Source organism: Formica exsecta, unplaced genomic scaffold, assembly GCF_003651465.1.
Source record: "Formica exsecta isolate Colony F162 unplaced genomic scaffold, ASM365146v1 scaffold38, whole genome shotgun sequence".
NCBI classification, from domain to species: domain Eukaryota; kingdom Metazoa; phylum Arthropoda; class Insecta; order Hymenoptera; family Formicidae; genus Formica; species Formica exsecta.
The window spans coordinates 1358078-1370031 of NW_021851042.1; the positions used below are offsets into that span (position 1 = coordinate 1358078).

General features: G+C 32.9%; 2 protein-coding genes across 5 annotated transcripts in view; one reads left to right on the forward strand and one right to left on the reverse strand.

Annotated features, from left to right (window-relative positions):
* Positions 1–221: 221 nt before the first annotated feature.
* On the reverse strand, positions 222–6786 carry LOC115239373 (coiled-coil domain-containing protein 112-like). Its single transcript, XM_029813860.1, has 7 exons — positions 6291–6786; positions 6079–6182; positions 5627–5884; positions 4694–5333; positions 4238–4462; positions 4026–4163; positions 222–3671 (listed from the first exon to the last, which is right to left on the reverse strand). The coding sequence occupies exons 1-6, from the start codon at positions 6509–6511 to the stop codon at positions 4094–4096; spliced, it is 1518 nt and encodes a 505-aa protein (XP_029669720.1). The 5' UTR covers positions 6512–6786; the 3' UTR covers positions 222–3671; positions 4026–4093.
* The window catches only part of LOC115239372 (GAS2-like protein pickled eggs), a 68509-nt gene continuing 61869 nt past the window's right edge, over positions 5315–11954 (forward strand). For 2 of the 4 annotated variants that reach the window (XM_029813859.1, XM_029813856.1), the window contains exon 1: positions 8945–9357. The gene's annotated coding sequence lies outside the window, so the exon portion shown is untranslated. Of the gene's footprint in view, positions 5341–8151; positions 8171–8944; positions 9358–11954 lie in introns of those variants that run through there. The other 2 variants (XM_029813857.1, XM_029813858.1) reach the window with 2 other exon arrangements.

The following is an 11954-nucleotide window of genomic DNA, read 5'->3' on the forward strand; positions in this document are numbered from 1 at the left end:
CCCCCCCCCCCATTATCCAACTAAATCAAACTTGAACACCACTTAGATATATTTGGTACCTGTTTATCAATATCGAATGTAGCAGGAATAATCGTGTTTTATCTTATCTTATCGTTAGCTCGCTAGTTGAGCGCACGCATCTCTTCGACCGGAAAAATGGAGTTGGAAACGGAGACTACGACGATTCGACCAAATAAACGCCTCTTTGTTCTTTTCGCGAATTTTTTTTTTTTTTCTTCCTGTAGTGGACGCTTTGGGAAATTTGCTAATGGCAATTATCGATTATATGAGGTCTTTATCCTAGAAAGAAGAAAGAATACATAGAGAAGAAAATGAATGGATACTAATACACATTGAAATACAATTTACACAATGATACGAGTTTCTTTTTCCTTTTTTCACAAAAAATGAGATTTAAGATATTGAAGAAAATGTTTATTGCATATGAGATTCTGCATAAATATCTTGCGAATAATTTTTTTTTCGGAAAAAGAGACAGATTCGTTATTAAATTATAAAAGAAAAGTATTAAACACCAACTTGTATTAGAATCTATTTAGTTTTCTCTATCATTTCTACGTTAATTTCAAATTCTTTCAATTAAATTAGAAAAATTATAATTTTCGACTTTGCGTACAACTATCAAATTTTTCTAACAAGTTTTATCAATTGCGAACCCCGTGATTTTTTTTTCCATGGAAAGAACATTATTCCTTTGTGTTTCGACAGAGACGTTTATCTGAACATTGATAACGCGATGCATTTACATTCGATCACAAGAGACTACGAGGCGTAAATTTTTACAACTGTGCGAATTTGATAACTATATTAACGAACGCAGAATCTAGAAAGTACATTCTTTCATACCCTTGATTTACGATTATACTCGCGCTTTACCGAGGTCCAGATGTACACTCGTCTATATCACATCAATAAAACTGGCAGTAAAAAATGTATGAATTCATTCGTCTAGATTTAAGGATACGCGTAGATCTTTGAAGCGCACGTGGACATTTTGCTGCAGAAAAAAGCTTTTTTCACGCTTTTATCTCTTATTTTCCAGACAATTGTCAAAATTATATTCTACAAATAAAGAGTGCAATGATATAAAATTATATATTTCTGCAAGTGCCAGAATTCGTTAAATTTTTGCACGATGTGATTATTTTCTGAAGAAAGTTTATTTGCACATGCAGATATGTTTAGCAAATTTGATCACGTGCGTTTCTGACGTTTAGATTAGTAAAATTCTCGGTTATTAACTGTGTTTCTCGGATTTCTTTTAAAAAGAAATAACTTGCTTCGTGTTTGATGCAAATTTGAAATACCGCGAAACTCCATATAAAAGACTGCGTTGCACACCAGATTTTTATGAACAATGACTATCGAATTCGAGAAAGAAGCAAGACGTGAACAAATCGATATAATAATTGTCATTGTTATTCTAAGCAATATGCGCAAATCTGGCATAAAATCATTATTTGTTATAAAGTTTTCTTAATTCTTGAGAATTGGAAGCTTGATTTAATTTTGTTCTCGCTTTTTATAACTATTCGCAATTTATTTCTTTAATTTTCTTTCGCTAAAAGTTACAAAATTGGAAAAGAAGTGTTGTTTATCTTAGAATCTTTCGGAGTAAACAATAAAACCCGAAATTTTCTGCTTTAAAGTCTCTAAAAATAATATTATAATTTATTAGTTTCGTAACTTATCAAGCTTTATAAGGAGATTCCCTTACTCCCGTTATTTCATTATTATTATTATTATTTATCAATTCAAAAAATTAGTTTTTGCCGCGACAGACTTGATCGCGAAGGAACTAGATTCTCTTCTTGCAAAACGCGCACTATATAAAACAATCTGCACACATAAACTATAAAATCTCGTTTTCAAATTTGTACCGTTCCCGAAGCGTGCAATGTTAGAATTTAAGCGAGGATTGTTTCTTGTACAATTTTCTTTGCGAAAATTTACCGGAAGAAATAATTTATTAATCAGATTCTTATTAAATTGTTTATCTTTAGGAAATATGCATACGGGCGAGTCTTGTAAGAGAAAAAGCAGAAGATTACCCGATTTTCTTTAGTTATTTTTGAATTTAGTAATAACTTATGTTTAAAAACATAAAAAAAGTCTGCAAAAATATTTACAAATCTGACGCGATTTAACAAGAAAAATTAAATTATTCACGAAAGAAAAAGAAAACTGGACAAGAGATTAGTTTACTCGGCGATTATATGAAGACGATTTTTAAACATGGTATCGTATCCGTCATGATATTGATTATAAGAATACTAGTGGTTCTTTTGTATGTTTTTCTACTGCGCGTTTATATGAAAGCGTATTCTTTATGGAAAATGTAAAAAAGCCAAAACATTTAAAATGGGAGCTGTATGATTTCGTGCGATCTCGGTAGTAGGAAAGTTTCTTCCGAAGTCAGCCTCCTCAGTATTGTCACGGAAAATTCGAGAAAGTCTCTTTTCTAAATCTAAACCTTAACGATATAACTATGAATATATACATAGTACTATATACATATGCAATTATATCTGTAAATAATTTACGAATGTAAAGATTCTAATAAAATTTATCAATAACTTATGCGTTTTCCCTCTCACGAGAAAAACTTTCCTGCGCGCCGAGAGCTTTTTTTTTTCAACGTTATCGCTAAATTTATCATTTTAACGTTATCTTTAAATACAATCGGAAGAATTTAAACATTTTGTTTCAGATTCTTATTTTATCAGCGTATGTATATATATAATTCGTGACAATCTTTCATTTTTTGTAAGATATTCTTTCGAAGCGTTTGTTAAAAAAGTATTATACAGATTTGTTCAATTAAAATTATTTTCTGTAACAATTTTAATCGATGTTTGGATTTTCATATTCAAGAGTCGCAATTTTTATCTAAGAAGAAAAGACACGCGTTGTTGCGAAACAAATATCGAGAAGAATCACTATTATTCACAAAGATGATAAAGTTATCATTAATGAAGCAAGGAACATTAGAAAGTAGCGTATAAAATCGGGCGTAATTACACGCGAACTTTTGCATTGACTGAGCAAACGAATGTTAGAATGATACGTTATTGAAAATGAAAAGATGACAACGCTGTACAAATGTTCACACGTGTACATATTTATCGTTTAGATTTCGGGGAAGTTAGTGATAAAGAAATTACAGCAACCGTTATAATTAATCGAATGACATGTATGTCGAATGAGAATATAACTGAAAGAGAGTGTGCGTTAAATATGATTATTATTTGTTACAATAAACAAACTCTTCTAGGCGGTGCGCATTATAAATTCTAAATAATTATATTTCTACGTATATATATAAATAAATAAAAAAAGTATAGATATACATATACATATATATGTATTGTCTAAACGAAGAGAAGAGTGCGTTTTAAGGTCTTCGCGCATATTCTCACAAAGAACGAAAGTGCCATCATATCGCGTCGCGTAGGATTAACCCGTGACATGTAAACAAATATAGTAATTAGTAATAGTAAAATAATTGATAAAAAGAGCAAGTTAAAAATATAGCGGGCGAACCGTCGAACAGACTGTCGTACTCGGCGCGATATGAGACACACTTGTGTATTATAGCATTATACATATTATATATATATATTATCACCTATGTTTTTGTATTTGGTAATCTAAAACGAAAAAATATCGAATTAACGAACAGAAGATTAATAGAAAGTATATTATATATATTTGAGTAAATGCTCCGAGGGTTGGAGTTATCCGAGACGACGTTGATGAAGATAGTCCCTTTTCTTTTCTCTTTTTTTTTATCCTTTTTCTGCTCTTGAAAATAAAAAATAACGAGATTTATAGAGCGGTTTATAATATAATATAATATAATATAATTGTAAAGCCGAGAATATACACATACAACGGGCGACCCTGGATAAAATCAACACTCGTTTACTCATAATTTATTATGTACATCGTCTGAAAGAAACAGAAAGATACGTTCGTAAAGAAAAATAAACATAAGTATATACCAATGTTTTCGATTTGTATTTCCTTCTTCTTTCAAGGTATAATTGTTACTTTGATTAAAAGAAGAATATTATCGATTTTTAGAAAATGCCAGGGCATCCTTGATCTCCGTCGATTCTTTATTTCTCCATCGAACATATCTAAAAAGTGAGAACATATAATTAGATATATTTATATACATAAAAATAAATATTTTTTCTCTTATGAAACGTACAAACGAGGAACGTCCTTAATATATTGCAATTTTTTCGGCTCATTCGTATTAAGATCTTGTGTTCTGTGTCGTTCTCTCCACACTTTAGTCGAATTTAACAGAGTCGAGTAATCTCGTTTTTTCATTAATTGTGATCTTGTCTTTTTCGCCATTCGGTTTTTAGCCGACTTTTTTACTCTCGCTATCAAATTTTTCTTTTTGCTTATGTACTCTTCATCTTGTTTCCTGTTAATTTCGAAGTTATTCGTTAAATTTATATTAACAACATTCTAGAAACTTTTTTATTAGAATTAAGATTAGTATTAATTTTTTTCGAATATTAGAATTTTTTCGTTAATATCGTAAATAAGTTGTAGATAAACATGAGTTGGAACAATTGCAGTTTCTTTTATTATTTAGTTTTATTTAGCATGTTATTGCTTCAAATCGTTTAACTTTGAACATAATTGATATTACCTAAAAGCTTTAACCAACATCGGATTATATTTTGGTCCCGTTTTCGAGTTGTCTTTCGAAGCTTTAGAAGAAATTTCTATCGATTTTCTCTCACGATACTCCTTTAAAGCTTCTTGAATGCTCTTCCACCTTTCTCTCTTACGTTTTTCTAACGTGACGAGTTTCGATTCGATCAGAAACTTCGATTGCTTCTCGTCGATTAAACGTTTATTCTCTCTGTCAATTTTCCATCGCTTTATTAATTCCTTCTTTCGATCCGCGTTATTGACATCAACGAAATCGCAAGTCTTCGTTATTGTTCTTTCACATTTATCAGTCATGCGTGTTGGAAGTTTTTCTGTGACATTGGAAGTTGTTTTTCCTTGTGAAGTGTCTTCCACGGTTTCGATCTCTATTTTACTCTTGCAGTTTTTCATCTTCTCCATTTCTTTCTGTTTGCGCCACTCTTTAATGCTTGATCGTTGTTTCTCACGTAAGTTTAGATAAATCTTGTACCAAGCCTCGTGATTTACTATGGTCTCCGCAGTTAAATCCGGACATTTAATTTGAAGAGCGGCCACTAGAGCCGCGATGCTGTTACATTTTTTTCGCATTTTCAAGAACAGCGAGTGATCCTCGTCGCTCCAGTTATCGGTGTAGCCTGCAAGGTACGTGGTTTTTGTGTCACATTACGTATACAAATATGCACAATTTGATAATAAATAAGTCACGGTAATAAAAAAGTCTTACACAAGTCTTGCATACAGTTTAGCAACAAGAAAAAGAGATGTTTTATATTACTCTTTCATTCGATTAATGAATTTTTAATTAAGTAATAAAACCATTTAACACATACACTTAAACATGTTACATGTTACAAAATAACATCATGAATTATATTTTGCAACATACTTTGATTACTTATACGAAGGCGAATGCAAATGTATTGAGTACCTGTTTTAGTAATTAACGCGTGGAAGTCTTCGATCCCCTTATAATCATTGCACTTTTTATTTTCTTTATTAGAGAATGTGACAGATGTCGGTTTGCTATTAGTTGCACTCTCATACTTATGTAAATTCGATTCAAATTCGTGTAATTCAGACTCGATAGTTGTTTGCTCCTGCGACAAAATCTGCAGTTGGCAAGATTCCTTGAAGTCTCGAATTTTTTGCGACAATTTCACAAGCCGTTGTTTGTATGCATTTATATCTAAATAAATGTTTATTCGCATTATAAATATTGAAAACATAGAAATTATGCGGTACAATTAACTAAGAATAATGTGTAAAAATTTTATATTGGAAGCGATTCACACACAGGAGAGAGGACGAATATGCGAGAATAATTCTGTCAAATACAAGAATAACACTATCAATTGAAAATAAAATAATTTAAAACTTTACCTAACTTCTGGATCTTTTCGAGACAATCTGTAGCAGATTTTGCCGATCGAAGTTCTTCGGCAATTTCCTCCAAACGACTTCTCATGCTACCCAGAAAAATTTCTCTTCAAAAAAATATTCGAATTAAATTGATATAATAAAATATCGCATGAGCCAGCTTGATATGCATAACGCGCAATCTAAGATCGACTAATTCGTTTTTCTCTGCTTACCTGTTTTTCGAGATGTCACTCATTTTATGCAAAACGGGTCGTAGAACTTCTGGTTCCAGTTTCATGTTCTCCATCAAGTTAGCGAGATTCTTTTCCATCAAATACTCTTGCTGCTTTAACTTCAATAAAGACTTTTTGTGCGTATTTTCAGTAGTATGCACTTTTTCACATGACGGGATTCGCCTTTCTTTCTTGTCTTCTTTGCGGATAATTTCACTCATTATTATATCCAATTGCGATATTAATTATTGCGCAAAGTGTAAATTTTTTGTTATAATGAAATAATTTAATTTAAAAATCCAAGATTTTTTGTTATAGATTCGTAGACGCGTCGTGTGTTTTTGTCAGGAAACAACATTCGTTGGATTTTGTGTCCTGAGTTCTGACAAAGTTTCACATGTGGGTTTCCATAGTAATTCACCACATAACTGTCTCCCTTCTTATGTAATCGCACCTGCTGATTGAAATTGCATAGGAAACTGTTATACAGATTGTGTAATGTGCAAAAAAGCAAAAATAATTCTTTCAAGTATAAATATTTTATTTATGTAATAAGTATTTAAACACAAAAATATATAATTTTATATGTTATATTCAAAGTACATCCTTTTTCGTAATATGCACTTCATAAAAGAATTAGAATTAATCAAAAATATATGTTTTATATATCAAATTTTTATTTATTAACTTTTGCAAATAATATTTATCATTGTAATTATTTAATTCCTAATTGAAATTATGTTTATAAATCATTTAGTGATTTCAATGAAAATGTATTGCAATTATTTTTGCATATCATTATTTCAACAATTATCTTGCATATAATGATTTTCTCGAAATAATATATCTAATATATTATATAAAGAATATAAAAAATAAATATATAAATATATATCCATAAAAAGATAAATATATAAAAATATATCCATTGTTATCTAAAGTCGATTAAATCCATACCTATAAATACAAGTTTATCAACGGTTGCACAAAGATGAAGATTTTCGATAATCATATATATTATGACTATAATAATACAATACAAAAATAGATATATGTTAGATATAAAAAAAATGCATTTATTTGTTACAAAAAATGCCTCGTTTATTATAAATAATAAAAAACTGTAATACGGGAAGAGAAATATATACATCTCCGCGTTTTCGAAAAATTAGGGGATATCTATTATTGAATGATATTTCATAAATCAAATATATAAATTATTACACAAATAATTTTATAATAGACAAAAGATCTCGTCGAGGAAAGAACATTTTCTGTTGATATACACTCTGACAGTGTTTATGTTTACAGTCGTCGCGTGTCTCGATACTCCGTTCTGTAGCGACCCCTCGCGGTGTCGCCGCGGATCAATTCGATCCCTCCCCTCTCCTTTCCGCCCGCGGCTCTTCGACCGTTCGCGTTGCGGCGCATTTATACGGGCGGCCTGTCTCTAGGCGCCTCAGTCTATGATCGAGACGCGACAGCGTGAGTATGGGGTGCGCGCGCAATACCCCGCGAGACGTATCGTACGGCATTGCGCTTTGAACCGTTTGACGACGAGCTACGACGCGACGATTCCGCTTTTCGACAGGAGATAAGAAGGACAAACACACCTCGGATTCCCGTCTGCCTGCAAAATCGCACCTCGTCGCAACGCAGTCACTTGAACAGCGCAGTTCGCGGCGCGAGCGCGCCTGATACGCGTATGTCGCCGGGAAATCCGACCGGCTCCGAGCATTCGATTTTCCGCTCGATGAGTGAAAGATTCGCCGCGTTATCGTGAAACGAGATCGGGATCCTCCGCGGGATTCTCCGCGATTGCGGTGATCCGGTGTTGGTGACTCGGGAAGAAGGATCTCCTTTGAATTTGCGAAGCAAACGTAAGTACCAATAAGGCTCATGTGTTGTATGTATATGCGCTTGGACGGTTAGATACGTGAAATTGGCTGCGTTTTTGCGACGTTTATTTCGAACGTGATCGAAGATAGGTATTATAAATGATTGATTCGTTCCGCGCGGATCAAAGGAAATCTAGGTACGTTATTTCGAATGACATTGAAGGCAAACTATCGTTTTGTAATAATTAGCAGATGCATTTGTAATTGGCGTACTTTGAACTGTTTTTTTAGCGCAATGAAAGATCATTTTAAGAAGGAATATATTTTTTATCTTAAACAGATGACGATTGCAGCAAAGAAAGAGAGTATATTATGACTATAATAATACAATACAAAAATAGATATATTTTAGATATAAAAAATGCATTTATTTGTTACAAAAAATGCCTCGTTTATTATAAATAATAAAAAACTGTAATACGGGAAGAGAAATATATACATCTCCGCGTTTTCGAAAAATTAGGGGATATCTATTATTGAATGATATTTCATAAATCAAATATAAATTATTACACAAATAATTTTATAATAGACAAAAGATCTCGTCGAGGAAAGAACATTTTCTGTTGATATACACTCTGACAGTGTTTATGTTTACAGTCGTCGCGTGTCTCGATACTCCGTTCTGTAGCGACCCCTCGCGGTGTCGCCGCGGATCAATTCGATCCCTCCCCTCTCCTTTCCGCCCGCGGCTCTTCGACCGTTCGCGTTGCGGCGCATTTATACGGGCGGCCTGTCTCTAGGCGCCTCAGTCTATGATCGAGACGCGACAGCGTGAGTATGGGGTGCGCGCGCAATACCCCGCGAGACGTATCGTACGGCATTGCGCTTTGAACCGTTTGACGACGAGCTACGACGCGACGATTCCGCTTTTCGACAGGAGATAAGAAGGACAAACACACCTCGGATTCCCGTCTGCCTGCAAAATCGCACCTCGTCGCAACGCAGTCACTTGAACAGCGCAGTTCGCGGCGCGAGCGCGCCTGATACGCGTATGTCGCCGGGAAATCCGACCGGCTCCGAGCATTCGATTTTCCGCTCGATGAGTGAAAGATTCGCCGCGTTATCGTGAAACGAGATCGGGATCCTCCGCGGGATTCTCCGCGATTGCGGTGATCCGGTGTTGGTGACTCGGGAAGAAGGATCTCCTTTGAATTCGCGAAGCAAACGTAAGTACCAATAAGGCTCATGTGTTGTATGTATATGCGCTTGGACGGTTAGATACGTGAAATTGGCTGCGTTTTTGCGACGTTTATTTCGAACGTGATCGAAGATAGGTATTATAAATGATTGATTCGTTCCGCGCGGATCAAAGGAAATCTAGGTACGTTATTTCGAATGACATTGAAGGCAAACTATCGTTTTGTAATAATTAGCAGATGCATTTGTAATTGGCGTACTTTGAACTGTTTTTTTAGCGCAATGAAAGATCATTTTAAGAAGGAATATATTTTTTATCTTAAACAGATGACGATTGCAGCAAAGAAAGAGAGAGAAACGGAGAGTGAGAAAGAGAGTGATATTAAATATTAAATATTAACAACACAAGAAAATTATCATAAAATTTTCTGATTTATAAATTTTTACTTTAATAAAAAGGGATTTAAATTTTATTGAAAAAAATTTCTCTTGTTCTTTAAATTTTTGAGTATTTATTAAGCAGATCTGTAGCTCATGTAATATACAAATTTTGACATATTCGGATTCCTAAATCGTCACGTTTCTTTGAATAGAATTATCTCTGCAGAAATATCGATTATAAATATCACCTGAGATAACTGGAATTTTCTATTATAAAATACAGAATTTCCTACAAATTTTTTTGCGATGCCCTCTTTATAATTAGGAAGTTATGTCATTTAAATTAGAAATGGAGTCATCTAAACTATCATCAATGTAAAGAAACCTAAATAACTTTATTATATTTGTTGCATAGCACAGATGATTCATTGGCAAGTTCGCTTATGCAGCGACATTGATAAGGAATCATGGCACGTGATATTAATGTTAGACTTTAACTTGAAATGGATATTCCAGACGATAATCGAGCAAACAAAATAATTTCAAATAATGAAAAACAAAATAAATTTCCTGAAAAGTTATCGAATATAAAATTATCGTAAGATCAAGTATATTAATATTATTAATTTTATTGCGCATGTGTATCATATTAGAATATTATGTTTAAATAATAGTGCATTTTGATATTATGCAGAGTGTAGTACGCTAATCTTGTTATAGAGAGCCATAAAATGTACAACAATTAATTAAAGGATTATTTTATATAATTTCGTGCCATTATACCTTCCTATTCTGGCTACTTAATCATCCGTTAGAGTAGTGTTTTTAGAGAAAGTTTCATTGTTCGATCATAAGGAAGTTCTGCTTCATAATCATTTAATCACATTAATTACGAGTGATTGCTGTTACGATAATATAACTAATTATTCGCAAAAAATGATACGTTATGATTAACAGTAATTAATCAATATTTATGTTATACCATTTCCATACAGTACATTTTTTACATTTCGTTTATTTAATCTCTCATTAAAATCATTTTTACATAGAAAGCTGCATTGTTCTAGCAATTGTAAGGAAATATTACACCATAGTAACTAATTAGAAGTCATTAGAACGATTAAATCATACATTGTGTGACTTTCTTTACATTAAATAATCTCACATTGTGTGTACTACAGAAACGAAGTAGAGCGAATAATTTATTAACAGTCATGACTTTCTCAAAGATAATGATTTATTTTCGAAGAGACTAATAAGACAGATTAATCCTATTATCAATTACATCTCATATATTAATTTTTATATATATTTCGATTATATATTATTATATGTACATATATTAAATTGCGAATATATCGGAAAGGAAAGCAGAAAATGAAGATCGAAAATTTGAAGAATCTTCAATTTAAACCGACGATACGCGGATTAGTTTGCAATTGACGAGTAATATTCGCCCACGTGATGGTTCGCGCGCGCGTAATAGCCGCGATAATTTCGCGGCGATTGAATTGCCGATGCAATTACTCGCCGGAGGCGCGAGTACACTCTTAGAGCGAAGATGATCGAGATAAATGGATGGAGACAAAGTGTTTTGTCGCGTGAGATAGTCAGTCTCGCGAATTGCACACCGCGCGCGGTGCGCAACAAGATACATCATTCACACTCTCTCTCTCTCTCTCTTTTGCTCTCCTGATAATAAGTAATAAACGTGGGCATGATGTATAATAAGCGGCGGGCATGACGATGTTTGCATATCGCGACTATTCTATTGAACGACATTGAAGTTTTCTTTGATCTTTATCGATTTTGCATACGCGAAAGATTGCACTTTGTGTATATCTTAAGAGCATTTTTTTTTATGGGACATGTACTGCGTAAGAAAAAATTTGTATAACATTTGAAAGCAATTTTAATGAAGAATAATGTTGATCTGGTTTTAACTAGACATTTCTTACAATGATGACTGAAAAAGGTCATAAGTATAATTATCTTTTTCTTTTTTTTTTTTTTTTTCATTTACGAGCCAATAACGCGACGATTTTAATAAAACTTTGATGCAAAAAAATTCGGAATTCTCTCAAATCGCCTTTTTAGATTCCTACATTGTTCTTTAACTGCGTTTCGCGTGTTACACTGTTTTATATTCTTCGTTTCTTATCTATATTTTTTCTCAACTCGATCAATTTTTCTTTCATTTTGTTTATTACCAAAATAAAGAGCCACTACGATAAAAAAAAAAAAA

Excerpts from the sequence above, each read along its gene's own strand:
- LOC115239373 (XM_029813860.1), bottom strand. The coding sequence starts at position 6,511 with ATGAGTGAAATTATCCGCAAAGAAGACAAGAAAGAAAGGCGAATCCCG. Across the intron at positions 6,183-6,290 it reads AGTGACATCTCGAAAAACAG|AGAAATTTTTCTGGGTAGCA; the intron begins GTAAGCAGAGAA and ends ATTTTTTTGAAG. Across the intron at positions 4,463-4,693 it reads ATGTTGGTTAAAGCTTTTAG|GAAACAAGATGAAGAGTACA; the intron begins GTAATATCAATT and ends CGAAATTAACAG.